The 26,013-nt window shown below is 44.6% G+C and overlaps 1 protein-coding gene across 6 annotated transcripts in view; it reads right to left on the reverse strand.

Moving 5' to 3' along the window:
• The window catches only part of SETBP1 (SET binding protein 1), a 585,862-nt gene that overhangs the window by 129,857 nt on the left and 429,992 nt on the right, over positions 1 to 26,013 (reverse strand). For all 6 annotated transcript variants that reach the window (XM_033935289.1, XM_033935271.1, XM_033935279.1 and 3 more), the window contains one exon: positions 4,346 to 7,790. In XM_033935289.1, coding sequence (XP_033791180.1) covers positions 4,346 to 7,790 — 3,445 coding nt within the window. The remainder of the gene's footprint in view (positions 1 to 4,345; positions 7,791 to 26,013) is intronic.

Below are 26,013 nucleotides of genomic sequence, written 5' to 3' on the forward strand. Positions count from 1 at the left end.
TGGTTTCACGAATCGATGCCTTAAGAAATTTACATGCCTTTTTACTCATTTGCATGCGCAGATCGGATCAGGTGCGGATGGGATCTGGAAGAAACATAGAAACATAGAAATAGATGGCAGATAAGGGCCACGGCCCATCAAGTCTGCCCACTTTAATGACCCTCCCTATTTATCTTTGCGGATAGATCCCACATGTCTATCCAATCTGGCCTTAAAATCTGGCACGCTGCTGGCCTCAATAACCTGGAGTGGAAGACTATTCCAGCGATCAACCACCCTTTCAGTGAAGAAGAACTTCCTAGTGTCACCATGCAGTTTCCCGCCCCTGATTTTCCACGAATGCCCCCTTGTTGCCGCGGGACCCTTGAAAAAGAAGATATCTTCCTCCATCTCGATGCGGCCCGTGAGATACTTGAATGTCTCGATCATATCTCCCCTCTCTCTACGTTCCTCGAGTGAGTAGAGCTGCAACTTCCCTAACCACTCCTCGTATGAGTCCCGAGACCATCCTGGTGGCCATTCTCTGGACCGATTCCAGTCTCAGCACATCCTTGCGGTAATGCGGCCTCCAGAATTGCACACAGTACTCCAGGTGCGGTCTTACCATGGTTAGTGAATCGAGCCGTAGTCGGAAAATGAGCGCAAACACGATCGGTTTGTTTAGTGAATCTAGCCCTATGTCATGCTTAATACTCTTAAATGAAACTGCAACTTGTAATTGAAAACATGCAGACAAAATATCGCTGCCAGTCTGTCATCATTCATTCTGCTTTTCAATGAAATCCTGCTTTAATAAAATCAATTCACTTACAGTAACGAGCAGGACATTACCATTGGCAAATTGTGGGCAACTTTAAAGCGTCTATAAATGATGATACTGCTTTGCGCAAAGACAGTGGTATAGCGAGGGAGGTGGTTCACCGTCAAAAGCGTGCAGGACATTGGGGCGCCGACAATCCTGCCCCGACGTTTGCGCGCATGACAAACGTGCGCCACCGCTTCTGCCGGTTTGAGGCCTTATCGTTTGCGTTCTGAGGGGGGAACCCCCCCCCCGACTACACTTACAACTGCTCGCGCTCCCGTTGGGGGGTGTTTTTTTTTGGGGGGAAGCTCCCCCAGTACAGTGAAAACTCCAGTTCTCCTTCCCATTTTCGTTCTTCGGCAGTTTTCAGTGTAGTGGGGGGGAGGGTTCCACCCCCCCCAGTGGGAGTGCGAGGAGTTTTAAGTGTAGTGGGAGGGGGTTCCCCCCTACACCTCCTCAGAGCACAAAGGGGAAAGCCTGAAAGCGGTGGTGCGCAAATGTCGGGGCGGGATTGTCGGCGCGCCAATGTCCGGCGTGCTTTTGACGGGTCACCAAGGGAGGTTGGTGCCTGGGGCAGTGTTCCATGATTCCTCCCCGATCTTCTCTACCGCACCATGCACCCCCCTCCCCGCGTACCTCTTGAAATGTTTGCTGGTGCCAGCAGCAGCTTCTACCTGCTGTTCACGCCAGCCTCGGCTCCCTTCCGATGTCACGTCCTGGTCATGTGACCAGGAAATGACGCCAGAAGGGAGACGAGGCTAGCGCGAGCAGCAAGTGGAAGATACTGTGTGTGGAGGGGGGCCGAGAGGAGGAAATCCATCAGCTCCGGCGCCCCCACGAAGACAGAACCCTGGCCATTCTGCCCCCCCTTACTATGCCACTCGGTAAAGACGCTTGTGGATTTCCCATAGAGTTTTGCAGAAAACTGTGGGAAGATCGTTGAGGGCCCCTTTTACAAAGCTGCAGTAGCGATTCTCCTGCGGCAAATGCTCTGAAGCCCATAGGAATTGAATGTGCTTTGGCGCACTTGCCGCGGGGCAATGGTTTGCGTGGCTTTGCAAAAGGGGCCTTTAATATTCAAAAGTATGGGGTCCTTTAACTAAGCCGGCCTTAGCATGCGTTTATGTGGGTTTTTCCTGTGCACTAAGGCCATTTTTACCGTAGCTATGAAAATGGCCTTTTTGTATTTTTATTTTTTTCTATTATGGCCATGCACTAATGTTCAGTCAATATAGTAGTAAGGGCCACATTCACCATATCAAACAATTAACTTGGCTCACGCATCGATTAAGATGTCTGTTATCTGTACTTTTCAAGATTTCAATTCAGTCCAAAAAATGTTTCTTTGCAAAGGTGACCATCAACTAACTAGGTAGGGATCTGAAATAACATATAAGAACATAAGAATAGCTTTACTGGGTCAGACCAATAGTCCATCAAGCTCATTAGCCCGTTCTCACGGTGGCCAATCCGTGTCCCTAGTACCTGGCCAAAACCCAAGGAGTAGCAACATTCCATTCAGAATCCTAAAGAATAGCAAGATTCTGGAATCCCAAAGAGTAAGAAAAGATTCCGGAACCCCAAACAGTAGCAACATTCCATGCTACCGATACAGGGCAAGCAGTGGCTTCCCCCATGTCTTTCTCAAGGACAGACTATAGACGTTTCCTCCATGAAATTGTCCAAACCTTTTTTAAAACTAGCTATGCTATCCGCTCTTACCACAATCTCTGGCAATGCGTTCCAGAGCTTAACTAATCTCTGAGTGAAAAAATTTCCTCCTATTGGTTTTAAAAGTATTTTCCTGTAATTTCATCGAGTGTCCCCTGGTCTTTGTAATTTTTGAAAGAGCGAAAAATCGATCCACTTGTACCCGTTCTACTCCACTCAGGATTTTGTAGACTTCAATCATTTCTCACCTCAGCCGTCTCTTTTCCAAGCTGAAGAGCCCTAACCTTTTCAGTCTTTCCTCATACGACAGGAGCTCCATCCCCTTTATCATCTTGGTCACTCTTCCTTGAACCTTTTCTAGCGCCGCTATATCTTTCTTGAGATAAGGAAGCCAGAATTGAATGCAATACTCCAGATGAGGTTGCACCATGGAGTGATACAGGGGTATTATGACATTCTTAGTCTTGTTAACCATCCCTTTTTTAATAATTCCCAGAATCCTGTTTGCTTTTTTGGCCACCGCCGCACATTAGGCAGAAGGTTTCATCGTATTGTCTACAATGACACTCAGATCCTTTTCTTGGGCGCTAACTCTGAAGGTGGACCCTAGCATCCGGTTACTATAATTCGGGTTATTCTTCCCAATGAGCATCACTTATATTATAAGAGATCCTATGTTCTGAGTATTATATGCACTATGATATCTCCCACTATGTTAGTTGATGGTCACTTTTGCAAAGAAACATTTTTTGGGACTGAATTGAAATCTTGAAAAGTACAGATAATAGACATCTTAATCGATGCGTGAGCCAAGTGAATTGTTTTGATATGGAGAATTTTGCCCTTACTACTCTATTAATTATTGAACCTATTTTCTTGTACCATGCACCACTGCCGCCATTAATGTGTAGCCATTAAAATTCTTTACTCCACGAATTTGCCACTCATTTTGCAGCAGAAAGGCTCTTGTGGTGTTCTTGCACTAACCAGTTAACACGTGGTGCACTAATTAGCGCAAGAACACCTACTCTCCACCCCCTGACAAACCCCCTCAAAAAACCCAAAATTAAAAAAATATTTTTTGTGCGGTTACCTCCCCTTTTATGGAGCCGCGTTAAGGCTTTTTTATCGCCAGCTGCAGCGGTATGAGCTCCGACGCTCATAGGAATTCTATGAGCATTGGAGCTAATACCGCCGCAGCTGGCGATTAAAAAAAAGCCTAATTCAGCTTTGTAAAAGGGGGGAGGGGGTGTTAGTTCGGTAGTTGCTGCAGAATGCCTGAGTGCAATTCCGTCGTATACCATTTTAATCTGTGTTAGGCATGCATTAGCATCTAACACAGCTTCGTAAAGGGGCCCCTTTAAATGTTAAAAAGTGACAACTATGAGGCAATGTATTACTTGAGATTTTACCAGATCTCTTCACAAAGCAACACTTTGGGCTCCTTGAACAGTTTGTGGTATTGCGGTATACAAAAATAAAGTTATTATTATTATTATTACAAAGGTGCGCTAGCGTTTTTAGCGCACGCACTGGATTAGCGCGCGCTACCCGAAAAACAACCGCCTGCTCAGGAGGAGGCGGTAGCGGATAGCGCGTGCAACATTTTAGGGCGCGCTATTCCGCGCGTTAAGGCCCCAACGCACCTTTGTAAACGGAGCCCTTTGGATTTTAAGGAAGAACACAGAGGCTACTTTTCAACATCTAGAGCCTTGTATACTAGTTTGTATTAATTCACATTAACGTGAGTTCATTTAGGCGCACGGTTAACAGGTCTGACTCAACAAAAGGGTTTGCGTTCATGCATATTATTAAACAAGGCTATTACATAAAACCAGACCTTTGATAATCATATAAAAATATAAAGCCTACCTGAAGATGCGGCAGAGTCACAGGCATTTCTATCCCTTCTGTTCACTTTGAATGCTTGAATGTCTTTTTCTCTGTACGTACCAAAACCTTCAAAGTTCCTTCTTTTACTTCCATGAACATCAGAGTCCCTCTTATCACCCAAAGAATTCATTTCACCAAACACGTCCAAAGATTCTGACCTAACAAAGCCTTCAGGATGGCTGGCGTACCTCTTCAGACTAGAATCTGCGGATTCATGGCTTAAGTCTGGCTTATCTTTCATTTGCATCCAGTGCTGGTTATCGGAAAGTGACAAGGTAGATAGTGTATCAACCTCAAAAGTATTCTTTGAGCCTTTATGTCCAGTTTCACAATGCTGGTGCTTCTGTTTCTCTTTATATTTGCTTTTCTCGTTTAGTAAGGACAGATCTTTGTCCAAGCCACTTAGTTTTTCATTTATTACGTGGCTGGAGAAACCGGTGGACTTTCCAGCAAACAGACCAGGAAAGCCTTCATGACTTCCTAGTACCCGATCATCCTTATGCTTGTGCTTATGTTTATGTTTTCTTTTGTGAAGCCGACCACTCGACAGACTAGTTCCTCCAACTTTTGCAGGGGACAGTGATGACTGCATGTCTCCTAGACCCATTCCCACAGGCGTCTGCAGATGTACACCATGTTTTGTTTTATGCTTTGCAGTGGCAGACGTTTTCATGTGGGAGCTTGCATGAAACTGGGGAGGGGGTACTGTCGGCCTCATAAATGGAGAGGCTGCTCCTAGGGTGTGAGAGAGATATAGAGGAGCTGGGTACTGACCATAATAGCCAAGGTTCATCATAGGCATAGACGTGTAAGGCATTCCATAGGGTGCATAGTAACTCCCACTGGGGATAGGGTACCCAAACCCTTGTAAAAAAGGCACCTTTGTCATGGTGTCATTGGTTTTGGCAGGTCTACCACGCTTCTTCTTCGACTTCATGTCCGAGGTCCTGCGCAGATAGAGCAACGGGTCATATTGGATATATGGCACAGGGTAATAGTGATCAAAATTTATTCTAAAGATGCTGGGATACGGGTTTTCATGGTAAAATGTGTAGTTCCTGTGGGAAATTCTGAAGACTTGGAACTTGTTGATGAGTTCCTCAAGATCGGCGAGGAACTGCAAGTCATCTCTGTTCTGCAGACTTTTTCTTTTCCTCTTGTGCTTTGGCTTTTTAACGTTCTCGTGAGAGAGAAAGCTGTCCACTATGAGATGCTTCGGCAGGTGACCATGCTTGCTCTTTGTGCTGGTGTCGGATGGCATGACCTCTGGGTTGTCCAACGTACAGAAATCAAAAGAGTACCTCCTGCGTGATTCTGAACTCTTCTCTGCCTGATCAGAAGTGCTGTTATTGTCAGTACCGATGCCACTGTCACTTGGGATGGTTTCTTCACTGTGAGACTCACTCACGGGTGACAAAGTGACCTCCTTTAAAGAGCTTAGCTCACACAGATGGGAAGGTGAATTAGCCATCAATCTGGGTGGAGACAATTTCCAAGCGCTACTGTGTAGTCCTTTATGGGTTTTTGTTGGAAGAGCACTGATTGGCTGAAGATTTGGCATAGTTTTTAATTCTGAAAAATTTGTATCGGTGCTAGCAGGGCTAAGATTTCCATTCAACCCTACTAACTGTGTTACCATAGGTTGAATAGTTGCTGGTGAAGACGCCACAGGTGACTGCAAGTTGGAAGGCACTGCTGGATTTTCTGGCTGGTTGGAAACAGGCCTTGACTGCTTGATGGCTACCTTAGGTTCTTCTGGTTGGGGCTGCTGCTCTGCTCTTGGCTTTCTACCCCGTTTTTTGCCGATGTAGATCGTTCCTCTCTTACTGACGTTGATCTGCTTACCTAATCTAGCATCAATTGTTGTTGTTGCAGTTGTCACTGCATTCGATTGTGGCTGTGTTTTTGACTTCAAGGCTGTGTTGCTGGAGCAAGACAGAATTTGGTTTAAAATATTCTTTCGCTTAACGGTTTTCATCTTGTTTATCGTTTTGATCGTTTTCTTGTCTAAAACACCAAGCTTTCCAACTTTTTTGTGAAGCTTTAGCTCATTCACAGGTTTCTCTTCCACTGCTACCATCTGGACCAGAGTTGCAAGATTCCGATTCCCTTTTCTTTTACTTGTGCCAGGAAATTCTCGATTGATTGGGCTAACAGGGCTTGTGGATGTTCCCTCATGAATGGTCTCAACAGTGAGTAAAGGTTGTTTCTTTGGTCGCCCCCTTTTTTTCTTGACTGGTGTAATCACTGTGAGGCTGTCTGTATTGGTATACAATGGACTTGCTGGCGTTATGGGATAGGCTGATGGGGGCTCCACCACCATCTTCTCAGCAGTCATCACAGGATTCTCCTGGGGAGTGTTGGCAATTTTAGGCTTGCCGTATGTCCATCTTCGTTTAGCCGCCAATTTAGGGTGCCCTACTTCAGATGCTTTACCTGGTGCAGAAAGGTCCGTTGATACTAGGGTTGTCAGCAGAGACGCCGATTTCCTTAGTCGAGGCCTGTTATTTAAGAGAGATTTGTCAGCACTTCTATTGCTTTCAAGTGTTTTCGATGGGGATGTATCCTCAATAGCTTTACTCTGTTTTATGGCTCTAAGATCTTTTTTGTTCCCTTCTGGATGTAAGGTCATCCTGTTAGCTACATCGGTGCTTATCTGCAGTCCAGGAGTAAGGCTTTTCTCTTGGACATTTTTATCTACATTAGCCTTGGAAGACTGCCTTTTTTTTCTTTTATGGCCAGGTGAATCTACAGTTGACGTCTTTATTGGGATTGTAATCCGTACATGACTTGAATCGCTTTCTGAACTATTTACAGAGCTTACATTCTGTCTAGTGGTTAATGTCTGTAATGCACGATCTGCTGAATATAATTCCCTTTTGCCTTCCATATTGTCATGCGCTATTGTCTCAAGCACCCTCTGAGCAGTTTTAATCCATTCCAAGTCTGAGTTTAGGATGGTTTGATTTAAGTCTTTTTTGCTAGACTTCCTCCTCATATTTCCAACAGGTGGCTCAGGGAGATGCTTTTGTCCTTCTCGATCCCCTCTGGCAGAGTGCCCATTGCATTCCAGCTGATTGCTGTGTTCTGTCGTTACAGTGATAATATTTGGCGACGAAAGAGAACCACAAGGTGCAAGCTCCTTAGTATTATTATGTAACTGACCCCATGCGTTGCCCCCTCCAGATTTCTTGGTTTGTGACTTAGCAAAGGAGCTAGACAACTCGGATGTGGGGTTTTTGATGCCAGTAGCCGTCTCCTGGTTGGTTTGGGCAGTGGACAAAGTCTCTGAGCTGACAGACCAGTCAAGGTGGTGCTGGTTGTTTTTCTGCTGGTGCTTTGGTTTTAAGGTTTCACCGGTGAAGTCCTTTTGGAGGTCAGGGTCATAGTGAAGAGATGAATGTTTCTGTGGTCTGTCGTGAACCTGAAAAAGGAGACAAATGCCATCAGTTTTTGATGCCAACAACAGAGTTAATGTAAAGCTCTCTTTTATCTTCACAACATCTTTTTTTTTAATCTTTCTTTCTTAACTCCAGGCAAAATTTTCTAAGTTGCTAATTAGGCTACAGATGGACCTATGATCTTGCAACTCATAATACTATGTAGCTATATAATCTTGGGAGCTATACGTTATTGAAACAGCAATTATTAATTTCAATAAGTCATTAATGGCACCATAATAATGAAAAGTGTTACTAAAAAGTGCACGAATAATATCGTACAATATTCTATTGGGTTCTTTTACAAAGTTCCCATTGGCGACTTGGCATTTAGCGTGCACTGCTCGGCAACACAACTTTGGCTCAATGAATTCACAATAGTACTATGTTGTCTGATGCTAAAAAATGCTCTGATGCAGTTCCTAAATAATTATTATTTTTTTGCCGCTAATATACAAATCAACCAAATCTAAACTCATTATGCTTTATTACAGTATATCACACGACAAGCTCCAAAAAAGATTGCCACAGAAACTTACAAGAAACCAACAGTAAGGCGAAAAAATAGTCTAGGGTTCCGTGAGTGATTGCGGGTGTCAGAAAACACCGGCAAAACAGTTAATAAACAAAACTAGAAAAGATCCAATAATTTGATTTTTGGGGGGAGTTGGCTGGGGGGTTCCCTGAGTGATTGGGGGTCTCAGAAAACACCGGCAAAACAGTTAATAAACAAAACTAGAAAAGATCCAATAATTTTATTTTTTGGGGAGTTGGCTGGGGGGTTCCCTGAGTGATTGTGGGTCTCAGAAAACACCGGCAAAACAGTTAATAAACAAAACTAGAAAAGATCCAATAATTTGATTTTTGGGGGGAGTTGGCTGGGGGGTTCCCTGAGTGATTGGGGGTCTCAGAAAACACCGGAAAAACAGTTAATAAACAAAACTAGAAAAGATCCAATAATTTGATTTTTTGAGGAGTTGGCTGGGGGGTTCCCTGAGTGATTGCGGGTGTCAGAAAACACCGGCAAAACAGTTAATAAACAAAACTAGAAAAGATCCAATAATTTTATTTTTTGGGGAGTTGGCTGGGGGGTTCCCTGAGTGATTGTGGGTCTCAGAAAACACCGGAAAAACAGTTAATAAACAAAACTAGAAAAGATCCAATAATTTGATTTTTGGGGGGAGTTGGCTGGGGGGTTCCCTGAGTGATTGCGGGTCTCAGAAAACACCGGCAAAACAGTTAATAAACAAAACTAGAAAAGATCCAATAATTTGATTTTTGGGGGGAGTTGGCTGGGGGGTTCCCTGAGTGATTGGGGGTCTCAGAAAACACCGGAAAAACAGTTAATAAACAAAACTAGAAAAGATCCAATAATTTGATTTTTTGAGGAGTTGGCTGGGGGGTTCCCTGAGTGATTGCGGGTCTCAGAAAACACCGGAAAAACAGTTAATAAACAAAACTAGAAAAGATCCAATAATTTGATTTTTTGAGGAGTTGGCTGGGGGGTTCCCTGAGTGATTGCGGGTCTCAAAAAACACCGGAAAAACAGTTAATAAACAAAACTAGAAAAGATCCAATAATTTGACTTTTTGGGGAGTTGGCTGGGGGGTTCCCTGAGTGATTGCGGGTCTCAGAAAACACCGGCAAAACAGTTAATAAACAAAACTAGATTTTTTGGGGAGTTGGCTGGAGGGTTCCCTGAGTGAATGGGGGTCTCAGAAAACACCGGCAAAACAGTTAATAAACAAAACTAGAAAAGATCCAATAATTTGATTTTTTGGGGGAGTTGGCTGGGGGGTTCCCTGAGTGATTGCTGTGTCTTGATTTCACCTGGGTTTATTGAGCACTGTTTTATGGTGATAGCGTTATTTGATTTAAAGCACACCCTTGGCATCCGATGATGGTGTCTAGGTGGTGGCCTGTTGGCCTCTACCTCTTCGTGTGAAGTGTTGGAGCATTGCTCCCGTCGCTGACCCTGCGCACCGAGGGTACCTATCATCTCCTTAAATTATTGGATCTTTTCTAGTTTTGTTTATTAACTATATTGCTGGTGTTTTCTGAGACCCCCAATCACTCACGGGACCCTAGACTATTTTTTGCCTCACTGTTGGTTTATTACAGTATATGACAAGGTAGGGGTTACCAGTGGGTAGCCCCACACCCAAGGCCCGCCTTGTTCTGCCCCTAACCTCACCCCTCTCAACATGTTCTCATGCTCGGAGCCGCGTCGGAAGGGCATCTGCGCATGCGCAGAGCGATGACATCACACGCATGCCCGCAGGTGCGTGACGCCGCCGCATTGCATGCACCTATGCCCTCCCAGCGCAGTCCCAAGGTGGAAGCTTTTCCAAACCCGGACAAAGTGCCGGGATTTGAAAAGCCGTCCGGACGCCCAGGCATCCATTCTAAAAAGAGGACATGTCTGGATAAACCCGAACGTCCGGCAAACCTATGACAAGGAAAATAGTGATCTCATCAACCTAATCACAGCTCTTAATATTACTAAATAAATACTTAGAAATTAGTAAAGTGCTCAGGCCAATAACCAATCGTTTAGTGGTAACACCAAACTATGGAAACAGAGTGGGGGGGGGGGTAAATGGACAATACTTGGACTGGAAAAGCGTCACGAGTGGAGTGCCGCAGGGTTCGGTGCTTGGACCCGTGCACATCAACATATTTATAAACGACCTGGAATTTGGTACGATGAGCGAGGTGATTAAATCTGCAGACGATACAAAGTTATTCAGAGTAGTGAAGACACAGAAGGATTGCGAAGACCTGCAACGTGACATAAACACGCTCGAGAAATGGGTTGCGACATGGCAAATGAGGTTTAACGTGGATAAGTGTAAGGTGATGCATGTTGGTAACAAAAATCTTATACACGAATACAGGATGTCCGGCGCAGTACTCGGAGAGAACCCCCCAGGAAAGAGACTTGGGAGTACTGGTCGACAAGTCAATGAAGCTATCCGTGCAATGCGCGGCAGTGGCAGCATAAAGGGCGAACAGAATGCTAGGAATGATTAAGAAGGGGATCACAAACAGATCGGAGAAGGTTATCATACCGCTGTACCGGGCCATGGTACGTCCCCATCTGGAATACTGCGTCCAGCACTGGTCGCCGTACATGAAGAAGGACACAGTACTACTCGAAAGGGTCCAGAGAAGAGCGACTAAAATGGTTAAGGGGCTGGAGGAGTTGCCGTACAGTGAGAGATTACAGAAACTGGGCCTCTTCTCCCTTGAAAAGAGGAGACTGAGAGGGGACATGATCGAAACATTCAAAATACTGAAGGGAATAGACTTAGCAGATAAAGACAGATTGTTCACCCTCTCCAAGGTAGGGAGAATGAGAGGACACTCTCTAAAGTTGAAAGGGGATAGATTCCGTACAAACGTAAGGAAGTTCTTCTTCACCCAGAGAGTGGTAGAAAACTGGAACACTCTTCCGGAGGCTGTAATAGGGGAAAACACCCTCCAGGGACTCAAGACGTTCCTGCTGAACCGGAACGTACGCAGGTAAGGGCCACCACATGAGCAGACTGCTGGGCACGAAGGACCACTGGCCTGACTCAGCAGCGGCAATTCTTATGTTCTTACAAAACCATATTGCATGCCATCATCAAAATATAAAAACTTCTAATCCCATACCCACCAGCCCTTCTACCAATGAAAAGCATAAGACCAAGAACTTCTATCCTATTAAATTATAATTTTCTATCCTATTAAAAACAAGAGCTTCCGGAAATGATAACACAGGAAATACTAAAGAGCCTCTATAGCAAGGCCAATCGGTAGGACTTAAGCTATGATGTAGAAAAACAAGCTTGTACATTCCAACTTTTAAACCACAAAGTACAGCAATAAGCTAGGCTCTTGAAGGAATATTTCCCCTCTAGACAATTTCCTTTCAAGTAGGATAATTTTCTTTTCAGTTGCACTCATTACTCCACGGTTTCCAGTCTAGCGCAGGCATGTGTACTGTCTATATAGATGGCCTTTCCGTGACAATCTACAGCCTTCAAAAGATAGGGAAGTTGAAATGTCACCTTATTGATTACAATAAAGCTGTTGAAAGTTGAATTTACAGGCAGAAAGAGCGCGAGAGAGTGAGTGAAAAAAAAGAAAGAACTCTTGTCAGTGCTACAATTCACCTTCTTAGAGAGATAAAGAATAAAATTCATCAACGACCTGGCTACCAAATCAAAGTTAATACTAGGACACCCCATCTTTAAGTAATTTCCAGATCCATCTGCGTAATGGCTCTTCAAGTGTAATTCCCTATTAAGAGGCTTTATCTGGAGAGATAAGCAGCTGGTTTTCATGTAGCTAATTGCTGTGTGCTGTGATTTTTAAAACATCTGCAACCATTGTGCTCTACATTTTCATATTCTAATCACCCAAAAACTTGGAAAAAAAAAAAAAGGTACACCATTGATTGTTTTTCTAGGTTAATTAGCAGACGGTCTCCTTGTAAAGAGAATGTAAAAGCGTGAAAACCTTAATCAGCAAGTTTGTTTTAAAAATTAATAACATTGGTAAGGTTTGAGGGGATGGGCATGTACAGCAGGAACATCAGACAGGCCTCAAGGGACGTGCCTTCTGTCATTAGACTGGAGGCCGAAAAGGAGGTTTTCCTAAATCAGCAATGGATAATACATAGTCACGAGATGAGAGCGATCGCTATTGTCTTAATCACAGAAAACTGTTCCAGGATAAAAGAAAACAGAAAGGGACCAGGCAAAGAGAAAATTCCCTTCTCTGAGGCAGTGCTAGATTTTGACAGGCCAGAATTGCTCTTTTTTAGAGGCTGTGCCGTGCTGGCTGTACATCTTGTCATATTTCAGCAAATGTTTACTTTGTGCGTTTTTTTTCATTGGAACTGCTGGGGGGAAAAAAACAGAAGCTTTCTCAGTTGAAAAGCAAGATTACACGGAAAAATTCACGTTTCATGAGGCATTTATAAAGAACATCTTTGTTAGTTGGACTCTTATTAAAAATTTTGGTCTCTGTAAGTGCAATAAGATAAAATGTCCAAAACCTAAAATAAACAAAAAATAAAAAAATAAAATAAAAAAACAAAAACAAAAGGTTACTACAATAACATTGTGGCCCTTTTACTAAAGTGTGTTAAACACTTATCCCCAAATTCTATAAAGTGCGCTTAGAGTTAGGTGCTTACATCGGTGCACCTTACTTAACTGAGCAATCGGCTAAATCGATGCCAATAATAGACACTCAAGACCTCTTAATTGGCACTAAGTTAATTGAAAATTAGGAGCCTAACTTGTTAGGCGTGATTCTACAACAGTTAAGTAAGTGCCTTGTGCAAAGTGAACAGTTAAGTGGGTGTAGTTAGGGGCATAATGTGGGCGTGTTTCTGAGCTAGGAACTGTTGGGTGCTAAACCTAGGCACAGGCCTTTAGACTAACAAAACCTTAGCATAAATAGCGTCAGCTCTCACACAATCTGGGCCAAGTCACGGGAGATACAGACCCTCTAGCCTTATCCTCTAGAAGGGGTTGAGGCTTAGTTTCTTCCAGCAACTTGACCAAGTTGCTGAGGTCCTCCCCAAAGACACATTTGCCTCTGAAGGGAAGTTTCATCGGGTGGGATTTCGAGGCCATATCTGCTGCCCAAATTGCTCAGTCACAACTGCCTCCGAGGCACCACCACCACCAAAGATGTATCTCAAGCTAACACTCGGAGCATATCATACACTGCATCCACTAAGTAGGCAAGTCCAGCCTCCAACTGGACTGAAGGTGGCATCTTCTGCTACACCAGGGATCTCAAAGTCCCTCCTTGAGGGCCGCAATCCAGTTGGGTTTTCAGGATTTCCCCAATGAATATGCATTGAAAGCAGTGCATGCACATAGATCTCATGCATATTCATTGGGGAAATCCTGAAAACCCGACTGGATTGTGGCCCTCAAGGAGGGATTTTGAGACCCCTGTGCTACACTGATTGCTGGTGCCACTTCAGAAATACCTGTGCTACAAATAAGCTGCAGACTAATGCCTGTAGCCCCAGAGAGGCCACCTCAAAGAACTGCTTCAACATGTGCTCAATCCTTCCATTCTGGAGGTCCTTGAGAGCAATGCACGCCTACACTGTAAGGGTATTTTTTTCGTAATCGCCATCACAAGGGAATCCACACAAGGCAGTTGTAACTTTCCCTTTTACTCCAGAAGCAAAGGGGGTACAACCGGGCATGTCCCTACCCACCTTCAAGCCCATATCTGCTAAAATCAACTCCTGAATATTCAGATACATAGCTTTAGAGGGGCTTGCAGGTCCTTTATCGCAGAAGATCCCAGCATCTTCAAAGTAGATGCAGACATGTCCTCAATAAATAGGGTAGCCAATGCTTCCTTGATTAGGGACCTCAACTCCTCCTTGCGAAGCAGAAGCAAGATTATGGGGTTATCCCCCTCCTCTGGAGAAAGCTACCCTCCTCCAAACCCCTGAAAGACGGAGTCTCCAAGAAAACAGAAGTCTCAACCGACGAAGAAGAAGCAGGAGAATCCCAGACCACCCCAACCAAGGAATACGACCTCGTTCTCTTGGGCACAGATTGCACTGATGGCATAGGGTCTGATGGAACCTAAGGCACACCAGCCTGGTTTTGCTTCAACAAATAAGCCTGATACAGCACTAATATAAATTCAGGGGGAAACATGCCTCCAAAACCTCTGCATGCCCCAGTGAAAGACAGTTGTGTGCCAGAAGCTGTGCGGGAAGACCCAAGGACAGGCCCTCACACTTGCACACTGGATGACGCAACCAAGCTCTCCTGGTTAGGAATGTCATTGACTCCAGTTGGCATGCCACGAGTTTCATGATTCCAGTTGGCATGCACGAGTTTCATGCCAAAACTGTTCAGATTCACGCTCCAGAGCCCCATTGTCTCCCTCTCAAGGCTTGCCTGATATGCAGGCCATGCAATGTCCCGAAGAATCCCAATGTGTTCCATAGCAGGAGCACCTCGTCACGGCTTCAGATTGAGCCGCCGTTGCACCACATACAACTGTTTCTCCAACGCTGACTCGCTCAGTGGTATAGAAGGAGCCCCCTTACTAAGAGCACTGACAGCTGCGCACCCCGTATTTGCTTTCTGCTAGGAAACGTACCACTCCTGATCTCCCCAGGAGTTCAGGAGTGGTACTGCACAACATCTTGTACAGCATAACATCTGCTCCCCCGAAGACAGAAACAGCAGCCCAAAGCTGGCTGTTTCTCACAAGCAGATGGAGCACTGCTTCCATCCAGTTTGGTTTTATTTATTTATTTATTACAAAGAAGCCTCTCTTCACTTTTTTTTTTTTTATGCTTTGAAAATTAACTAGCTGCTGAGCCTTGCCACTGACTAACCAGGTCTGGGAGGGGGGAGGCAGGAGCTTCAGGAGTCAGAGCAGCAGCACTACTGGTGATGATCACCTGGACGAAAATGAGGCTGGAGACTCTCAACTGGGAGCCAGTTGGCCAACTAGACCAGGAGCGGCCTAAACTGAGCTCAGGTTGAAGTCCTTCCACCTGATGGAAATAAAAAATCCTGAGGGGCCTAAACTGAGCTCAGGTTGAAGTCCTTCCACCTGATGGAAATAAAAAATCCTGAGGGGCTGAGTTACCTGGCTGCAATAGTGTACCGGCGGTGGGGGTGGTCTACCCTGGGTGCAGGGAGTTGGGAGGTGCTGGTATGATTATGGGGCTGCGGTCTATCTGTGTGCAGGTGTCAGCTCCGCCAGCCCCTGCTCCCTGTGGTATAGTGGTTTGAGGAGAGTGTGGCAAGTAGAGCTAAACCCTCAGCATCCTGGGGCTGTGCATTCAAACCCCATGCTTCTCCTTGTGACCTTGGACAAGTCACTTAATCTTCCACTGTCCCAGGTACAATAGATTGTGAGCCCTCTGGGACAGATAGAGAAAATGCTTGAAGTGCCTGTATGTAAAACTGCTTTGAGTGTGGTTGTAAAAGTACAAAACGGTGGTATACAAGTCCCAATCCTCCTATCCTTCCCATCCCTATCCCCCTACTTCCTGTTCCAGGGCAGGAGACCAGCAGAGCCGACAGTCACACAACTGCTCCACACACTCTCTCGCTGCTTGGAGGAGGGAGGTGCTATGGCTGGAAGAGGGGATGCTCTTCCCCAGGTTCTCATCCCACTAGGTATGCCACTGCCTAGCTAGGGTTATATCCTGCAGCTCTTTCTGTGTTCTCTATCTCCACCTGCTGGGTAATGAGCATAACTAACCCACAGGTTCAGGAACAATGTAAGGACAATACTGAAACATGGTTTGCTTTCTATGAACATTTTACAGGCACAATGATCACATTCATCTCTATGAAGGTGGGGATGAGGGGTGGGAGAGTTTGATCATCTTTTTTCACATTTCTAGAAAAGCTATGTGCAACAATCTGTTTCCTTTAAAACTTTTTTTCCAACTAGTGTCTTGGTAAAGACATGTGTTCTTATATTATTCTTGTGTTTTGCAAGACATTTCAGACTGAAATCATGAAATAAAGAAATTAAAGAAATAAAAATCATTTTCTTCAGTAATATTTACATCCTGACATTTTTTTAAAAAAATAAAAGAATAGAAAGGGGGATAGAGAGAGAGGGAGAGAAAGAGAGAGGGAAAGAAAGAGGGAAAGAGAGAGAGAGGGAAAGAGAAAAAGAAAGAGAGGGAAAGAAAGAAAGAGGGAAAAGAGAAAGAGAGAGGGAGAAAGAAAGAGAGAGAGAGAGAAAGAGAGAGGGAAAGAGAGAGAAAGAAAGAGGGAGAGAGAGAGAGAAAGATAGGGAAAGAAAGAGAGGGAAAGAAAGAGAGGGAAAGAGAAAGAGAGAGGGAAAGAGAGAGAGAGGGAAAGAAAGAGAAAGAGAGAGAGAGAGAAAGAAAGAGGGAGAGAGAGGGAAAGAGAAAGAGAAGGAAAGTGAGAAAGAGGGAAAAGAGAGAGGGAAAGAGAGAGAGGGAAAGAATGAGAGGAAAGAGAAAGAGAGAGGGAAAGAGAGAGAGAGGGAAAGAAAGAAAGAGAGGGAAAGAGAGAGAGAGGGAAAGGGAGAGAGAGGGAAAAAGAGAAAGGGAAAGGGAGAGAGAGGGAAAAAAAGAGAGAGGGAGAAAGAAAGAGAGAGAGGGAAAGAGAGAGAAAGAGAGAGAGGGAAAGAAAGAAAGAGGGAAAAGAGAGAGAGAGAGAGAGGGGGGGAGAAGGAGAGAGAGAGGGGGGGAGAAGGAGAGAGAAAGAAAGAGAGAGAGAGAGAGAAAGAGAGAGAGGGAAAGAAAGAGAGGGAAAGAGAAAGAGAGAGGGAAAGACAGAGAGAGGGAGAGAAAGGGAGAAAGAAAAGAGAGAGAGAAAGAGAGAGGGAAAGAAAGACAGAGAGAGAGGGAAAGAGAGAGGGAGAAAGAGAGAGAGAGGGAAAGAGAGAGAGAGAGAAAGAAAGAGAGAGAGGGAAAGAGAGAGAGACAGAGAGAGAGAGAGAGAGAGAGAGAGAGAGAAAGAAAGAGAGGGAGAGAGGGAAAGAAAGAGAGGGAAAGAGAGAGAGGGAGAGAAAGAGAGAGAGGACAAGAGAGAGAGAAAGAAAGAGAGAGATCCATAATTCATAGGACTCATGCTACAGACTTCAGACACTTAAGTAGCCTGTCCTTAAGTTTCAAAATACAAATATATGATAGTAGATAAAACAGATCATCAGTAATTAGTACAGTAATTAGTACAGCAGTCTTACCACATCAGTCCTTCTAGTGGTTATGCCTCTCCTGTGAACTCTAGCATTTTGGAGGCTCTATCCACTGCTTGAAATATGATTACCATCAAAAATCCCTCTTCCTTTTTGGTCAGTAGCAGTTCAGGACTGCTGCGGCTTTGGGGCTGAAGAGGGAGGGAAGGGGTTTCGTGGCTCAGGATCGCTACCGCTGCTGCTTTGGGGCTGGGAGCGGGGTACGTAGCTCAGGACCGCTGCCACAGCTTTGGGATCAGAGGGAGGACTGGAGGGAGGGTTCGTAGCTCAGGACCGCTGCCACTGCTTCGGGGCTGGAGGGAGGGGGAGGGTTCACGCCTCAGGACCACTGCCGCTTCAGGGACATTTATTTTCTTTTTTCTGTTTTTACCTATTGGGTGAGAGTGTCGGTTGCTTGAGTACCGGTTAATCGGGATTCTACTGCAGTAAGCATAGAGCAGCCACAATTAAAACACACACACGAGTGGTACTAACTGTGGTAATTGTCGGAGCAGCGTTGGAGCATTTAGCGCTCCAGGCTGCGGTAGAAACCTCTACTGTGGCTTAGTAAAAAACGGGGGGATTGTTTGCTATATTTCTCGATTGTTTACGATTGCAGGGATGTCCCAGTGGAATAAGCTATCTGGACAAATAAGACATTTAAGAAATTAAAAGACAAACTTATTTGTTGACGCCAATTTCTGACATAGTTTAATAGTTATTTATTGGCTATTGCCATAGAGTTTTACTGAGAGCATCGCCATGGGTGACATTTAGGGCTCCTTTTATCAAGGCACGCTACGGGGGTTAGCGCGTCGGACATCTCATCACGCGCTAACCCCCGCGGCAGCCTAAAATCCTAACGCCTCGCTAACGGAGGCGTTAGGTACTAGCGCGGCAGGCAGTTTAACGCACGGTATTCCGCGCGTTAAACCGCTACCGCGCCTTTGTAAAAGGACCCCTTAATGTTATAGCTCTATGTATGTTGATATTGAGTTTTTGTTCATTGTATTTGTGTTTAATATTTTCTGCACGTTAATTTTGTAAACCACTGAGTTTCTGGCGGCATAGAAATTTTTTAAATAAAATAAACAAAAAATATTATAGACATGTATCACACTTACCCCCTCTTGTATTAAACTGCGCTAGCAGGTTTTAGCGCGGTGAGCCGCGCCGAATGGCCCGCGCTGCTCCCGATGCTCATAGAGCTCCTATGAGCGTCGGGAGCAGCGCGGGCCATTTGGCACGACTCTCTGTGCTAAAAACTGCTAGCGCAGTTTAATAGAGGAGGGGGTTAACTGCTATAGTGGCGTGGCATTTGTTCTCATTGAGAATATATTTTGAGATAAACATAGAAACATAGAAATAGACGGCAGATAAGGGCCACGGCCCATCTAGTCTGCCCACCCCAATGACCCTCCCCTACCTTTCTCTGTGATTAGATCCCACGTGTCTATCCCATTTGGCCTTAAAATCAGGCACGCTGCTGGCCTCAATCACCTGAAGTGGAAGACTATTCCAGCGATCAACCACCCTTTCAGTGAAAAAGAATTTCCTGGTGTCCCCGTGCAGTTTCCCACCCCTGATTTTCCACGGATGCCCTCTTGTTGCCGCGGGACCCTTGAAAAAGAAGATATCTTCTTCCGCCTCGATGCGGCCCGTGAGATACTTGAATGTCTCGATCATGTCACCCCTCTCTCTGCGTTCCTCAAGTGAGTACAGCTGCAACTTATCCAGCCGTTCCTCGTACGGGAGATCCTTGAGTCCCGAGACCATCCGGGTGGCCATTTTCTGGACCGACTCCAGTCTCAGCACATCCTTACGGTAATGCGGCCTCCAGAATTGCACACAGTATTCCAGGTGGGGCCTCACCATGGATCTATACAATGGCATAATGACTTCAGGCTTACAGCTGACGAAACTCCTGCGTATGCAACCTATGATTTGCCTTGCTTTGGATGAAGCTTGCTCTACTTGATTGGCAGTCTTCATGTTCTCACTGACGATCACCCCTAAGAGATGAGCAAAGAACTTGGGAACTGTAGAATCACAATTTTTTTTTTTTTTAACAAAGGGGATTTTTGACAGTGACTTTAAGGGCTCCTTTTACGAAGGTGCGCTAGTGTTTTTAGCGTGCGCAGCCATGCCCCGCGCGCTAACCCCACGCTACACAGAAAATACTAACGCCAGCTCCATGGAGGCGTTAGCGTCTAGCACGCGTGAAAACGCTAGCGCACCTTCGTAAAAGGAGCCCTAAGTGTAGTGAAAAAAAAAAAATAGAGATTAATTTTCCAGCTTTAAAATCTTCCAAATACGTCTGATTGTTTTCTCTGACAGAAAGCAAGCCTATACTGAGAAGAGGCTTTTCCAGTGCAACAGAATACTACGGGTAATACAGTATTATCGTCCCTTACTGTATCTCCTTTGTAATTTGTGAGTAATATCATCCAATTTTGAATATTGCATCCAAAAAAGGAAGATGCAAAGCTTTGCATAATTCCACCGAGGGGGGGGAGGAAATTGTTTTGTAACATTTTGAAAGTATAATGATGCTGTGAACCCATAATTCAGTGATGATTTTTTTGTTTTGTTTTTTCAAAATCTGTAAACCAGCTGTCTGCTTTTCACTGTTAAAATTTTTTTCCCAATCTCAGGCAGGATTTCTGTCTTTCACTCACGAGCCAAATTACAGGGAAAAAAAAACCTCCATATGTTTTTATATCTATTGACATGATTGAGTATCTGATGACTGAGTGAAAAGCTCCTGCTAAAAACAAAAGGAATTGACCCCAAAATATCCACAAAGAAGAAAATCCAGAGAAAACCAAAAAAACTCTGTGGAGTGACGATGTTCCCAAATGGACTTTATTTGAAAGTATCAAAGTGCCAAAGGTACACTAAAATCATCCACATAAAATAATTCCATCCACATAAAAGTAAATCATCCACATTAGAGCCTTAAAGGACCTAGTCCGCTAGGGATACAGGACCCAACACGGTCCGCGTTTCGACAAAAAGTCTTCTTCAGGGGTCCCTGGGGGTCCTATAAAGGTGAGTACGTGGGAAACAATTGTGTGGTGAACCGGAAGTGAGACACCTGAAGAAGACTTTTTGTCAAAACGTGGACCATGTTGGGTCCTGTATCCCTAGCGGACTAGGTCCTTTAAGGCTCTTATGTGGATGATTTACTTTTATGTGGATGGAATTATTTTATGTGGATGATTTTAGTGTACCTTTGGAACTTTTATACTTTCAAATAAAGTCCATTTGAGAACATCGTCACTCCACAGAGTTTTTTTGGTTTTCTCTGAAAAGCTTCTGCTGCCTCAGGTACAAATTTAGAGCTCAATATAATAAGTTGAGCTTTAGAATGATGTAATAAAACCTTACCTCCCCCCTCTAAAAGCTGCACACCCAAATTTATGTTTAGCACACATCAGTTGCACATAAAAATTAGTTTAATAATTAGGAGGTTAAGTAGCATTAGCGAACAAATAGGCCATAGATGGTTTTAACTGGCATTAATTAGCACCAATTAGCTGTAAAAATGCATAATTGCCCTTAGTTGATATTCTAGAAGTTGTGCATGCAAAATCAGTTGAATGCAACATCTAGGGGGCGTGGAAGTGGCGTGAATGCATCAGGGGCATGCCCAGAATTCCCCCCCACAGGTTTACAGACTATTATCACTTATATCTGTATCTGCCATCAGCAGTGACGTACGGCGAGGGCTTTCAGGGAATTCAGTGAATCCCCAGCTCTACAGCCCTGATTTAAAAAATTTTGTTTTGTTTACTTTCTGCTTGACGAAGTTTGATTTCTTGCGTAGGCAATCTGCTCAGCCAGTCATACTGCATCAAACTACAGTAAACCCCCCCCTTTAAAAAAATAAAAAAAATAACAGGGCTCTTGGGCTGGGGATTCTCCAAAACCCCTGAAGACCCTGACAGTCCTGATCTGAATTTGATTGGCTGAACAGCATCTGCCTGTTGCCTGCTCGACCAATCAAATTCAGAACAGTGCCCTCAGGGCCTTTAGGGAGTGGGGCGAATCCCCTGAAGGCCCTGACCACATGCCACTGGACATCAGTTAGGCATGTAAATGGACACTTATGCTAGTATTCTATAATGATAATTATAGAATACTAGACTGAATTTAGGTGCCCTGATCTAGATGTTTAACTTAATTTTCTTGGCTTAATCGGTGCTATTAATTGAAGATGTCATTAAAAATCAATTATAAATGATTAAAAAAATTAATGAACTGGTAGACGCCTCACTTGATGGGCACTTCAAGGCAGGCCTCTACACGGAGACACTTACCAGCCAACTGGGTGTGGTTAGGGGGGAGATTTTGGACATGGTTTGACTTAGGCGCACTCATTTAGGCCAAGAAAACCCAACGTCTAATGGTGCCTAAGAACGTTTAGGCGCAGCCAGACGTGATTCTATAAGCAGCACCTAGCGGATGATCGACAACCGTGCTGAACGGCGCCTGGAAGTTAGATGCTGTTTATAGAATCGGGCTCTTAGTGCGTTCCATTGAAGCACAAAACTACCCTACATGTCTTTTCTTGAAAGTAGTCTATAATCTAAATAAACTAACCCAAGTGGTAAAAATAATTCAGTACTATAATAGAGAAAATCCCACTTAATTCGAGAAGTGCATTTCCTTGATAATTTTTAGGTTTTTTTACTATACGGGATCTTTTTAGATTTTTTGTTTGGTCGTTTAAGGATAATTCTAGCAAGATTTTTTCTTACATAGAAACATAGAAAGTGACGGCAGAAAAGGGCCAAGGCCCATCGAGTCTGCCCACTCCATTGACCCACCCCCCTAGTTAATCGCTCTCTGATGACCTTTTCCCTCATAGAGATCCGACATGAACATCCCATCTGTTCTTAAAATCCGGCACGCTGCTGGCCTCGATCACCTGCACTGGGAGCTTATTCCAGCTGTCAACCACTCTTTCGGTGAAGAAGTACTTCCTGGTGTCGCCATGAAACTTCCCGCCCTTTATTTTCAGCAGGTGTCCTCTTGTGGCCGAGGGTCCTCTAAGAAGGAAAATATCATCTTCTACCTCGATACGACCAGTGACATACTTAAACGTCTCAATCATGTCTCCTCTCTCCCTTACGTTCTTCGAGAGAGTATAGCCGCAATTCGTTCAGCCTTTCTTCGTATGATAGATCTTTGAGCCCCGAGACCATCCTGGTGGCCATTCGCTGTACCGACTTGATTCTCAGCACATCTTTACGGTTGCATGTAGGAATTTTGAAATGCCTAGAACTCGGCCCTGAAGCAGCGGTTGCAGATATTCCCGCGAAACGTTGGCCGCGTTGGCCTCTTTGAAGTAGCATTTCCTGAGATCAAACACTGTGCTAAGCTAAGTGTGAAAATTAAATGGTGGCTACATCACTTTTTTCAGAAATAAGAGTTGTGCATGCATAAGTGTGGTAGTACGAAGCTATCTAATTAACCCTTTCAGGACCAAAGGACATATTTGTCCCATAACTTTAAAATCCTATAAATTTTGATTGGGATAGTCTACAGTTCTAAATTTGATATGTACGGATTCCATATGATACTGCCTTTATGTAAACAAACTGGTTCCGACATTCATTCATTAGCGTCGTTGCCAGATTGACGAGAAGATTCACTTGCCACACTGTCCATAAGCCAGAAGTGTGATTTTTTTTTTAAAAAATAATGATATTTCACAAAAAAAAAATCAATTTTTTGGCATCTGCAAGCCCTTTTTACCATAAAAATGTCGTCAAAACCACAAAAATTGGCCTACGATCCTTATGGTCCTGAAAGGGTTAACATAGAAGGAGATAACAATAAGAAAAAATTTAAAAAAAATATATACACTTGTAGAAGTTAAGATTTTATGGTAAAATAACATTTAAATATTAAACACTTATTTAATGTGAACGGGTTTTGGGTGGCCGATGATTGGAGCGAGGAGCGTGCAACTACGCTGATCAATCCAGTCGATGACTGTGCGTAGGCTCCATCTGAGGCCTTTTCCTGTATAGTAAAAAACCTAAAAATTATCAAGGAAATGCACTTCTCGAATTAAGTGGGATTTTCTCTATTATAATACTGTTTTCTTGAAAGTACCCTCTGCACAGTTCATTCTTGATGCAGTAAAATAGTGGCATGCAAATTACCTTGGGGTTAAAAAAAAATGTGCACTGACAGAAAAAAAACAGCATACATCTCCACATTAATATACTGCAGTTTGATGCATCTGGCATTTTTGTCTCCCTTCCTATCACTACATGAGCGAAGACTGGTTCATGCACTAATAGGAAGGGAAACATTTTTTTTTAAAAAAAGGTTGACTGGACTCCCTGACCCATCTGCAAAAATCCCTAGTCCTCCTGATCCCCATCCGCTATCTCCAAGAAAAGACAGCTTGGATCCCCCAAGACACATAATACTTACCAGGTTTGGGGTAGACAGCTAGTGGTGCCATCTCTCACCACCACGATGGCCGCCTTACCCCTAGCAGAAGTCAATCTGCCAAATAAAGCACTGCTTCCCTGGGATTTGGCATAACTCCTCTTATTGTCTTATAAGTGATTTCACTCTGCAGCTTCTCAGTACCCCTCTCGCTCCCTGGGAACTCCGTTCATCGGGTGTCTCTTATCTGTACCCTTCTCTTCTACTGCCAGACTCCATCCCTTCTGTCTTGCTGCACCATATGCCTGGAACAGACTGATGGGGCAGTACATCAAGCTTCATCTCTGGCAGTGCTCCAATCTAGGCTAGAATCCCACTTTTTCGAAGCTGCTTTTAACTCCTAACTCTTACCTTTGTCTGTTTTATCATTCCCTCCGTGAGAAATTCCCTAGACCCTATTTGTCCTGTTGATCTGTTTTGATTAAATTGTAAGCTCTATTCAGCAGGGATTGCCTCTTACATGTTTAATGTACAGCACTGCGTATGTCTGGCAATACTATACAAATGATAAGCAGTACTATCTAGATTCTAGATAGAGAGGGATTGGGCATCTCTCCAGCTGCCAGAGGGGGTTTCGGAGAAGCATTGCTTGGCGACGGGAGGGAATGGGCATCTCTCCCACTGCTGTGGGGGAAAAGGGGTTTGCTTGACTTCGGCGGCAGGAGAGAGTGGGCATCTCTCCCACTGCTTGACTTTGGTGGTGGGAGGGAGTGGGCATCTCTCCTACTGCTTGACTTTGGTGGTGGGAGGGAGTGGGCATCTCTCCTACTGCTATGGGAGGGCTGCTTGAGTTCAGCAGCGGGAAGGAGTGTGCATCTCTCCCACTGCCAGGGGGAGGTGTCATGGGCGTTGCTTGTGGCGGGAGGAGGTGGGCATCTCTCTTGCTGCTGGGGGAGTGTCAGAAGGGGGCATTGCTTGGCGGTAGGAGGGAGCGGGCATCTCTCCTGCTAAACCTGCTAAACCTGCGTTACACGCTAGTAAAGGAGGGGGCTTGTTTTCTAACCCATTGTCCCCAAAGTGCTCAGAACGGGTTAAGAACATAAGAATTGCCGCTGCTGGGTCAGACCAGTGGTCTATCGTGCCCAGCAGTCTGCTCACGCGATGGCCCCCAGCTCAAAGACCAGTGCTCTAAATAAGTCCAGCCTCACCTGAGTACATTCCAGTTTAGCAAGAACTTGTCCATCTTTGTCTTGAATCCTTGGAGGGTGTTTTCTCCTATAACAGCCTCCGGAAGAGCGTTCCAGTTTTCTACCACTGTCTGGGTGAAGAAGAACTTCCTTTCGTTTCTACGGAATCTATCCCCTTTTAACTTTAGAGAGTGTCCTCTCGTTCTCCCTACCTTGGAGAGGGTGAACAACCTGTCTCTATCTACTAAGTCTATTCCTTTCATTATCTTGAATGTTTCGATCATGTCCCCTCTCAGTCTCCTCTTTTCAAGGGAGAAGAGGCCCAATTTCTCCAATCTCTCACTGTTTTATCCTAATTTGACACACATAGACAGTTTGCAAGATTAGATTTGCCATAGTTGCAATGCAAGCTTTTACAAGTTTTCCGTACGTGGTTCTGGTACCAATATACATTTCTTTGTAGTGCATGGTTCAAGAGTAGAGGGTTTAGGTGAAGAGGTCTCTTTTTTTTATTGCTTTCCTAAAGTTGAGGAGTCCTTCACGGGATCTGCGGGGGCAAGTCGATTCCAGTGGCTCAGTATGAAGTGGGAGTAGGAGCGTCGCTTGGTGGTTTGCAGTCGAAGGGCACGACCATGGGGCGTTTCGAGGCGTATTTCATCCTAAGAGTGGATGGACTGGTTCGGCACGTATAGAGGAAGTTTAGCCATCATGTAGCCCGACGCCACATCGTGCAAGGATTTCAACGCTAGCATCAGGCCCTTGAAAACGCAGAGTTTGGCTACGGGTAACCCGTGAGCAGACGCTAGAGCCTGGGAGACAAGGACGCGGGCACGGAAGTTTTTTTTTTATTTTAGAAGCCTGATCGCCACGTTTTGAGCACAGGAGCGTAGCA

The sequence above is a fragment of the Geotrypetes seraphini genome, chromosome 1 (assembly GCF_902459505.1).
Source record: "Geotrypetes seraphini chromosome 1, aGeoSer1.1, whole genome shotgun sequence".
Classification (NCBI taxonomy): Eukaryota; Metazoa; Chordata; class Amphibia; order Gymnophiona; family Dermophiidae; genus Geotrypetes; species Geotrypetes seraphini.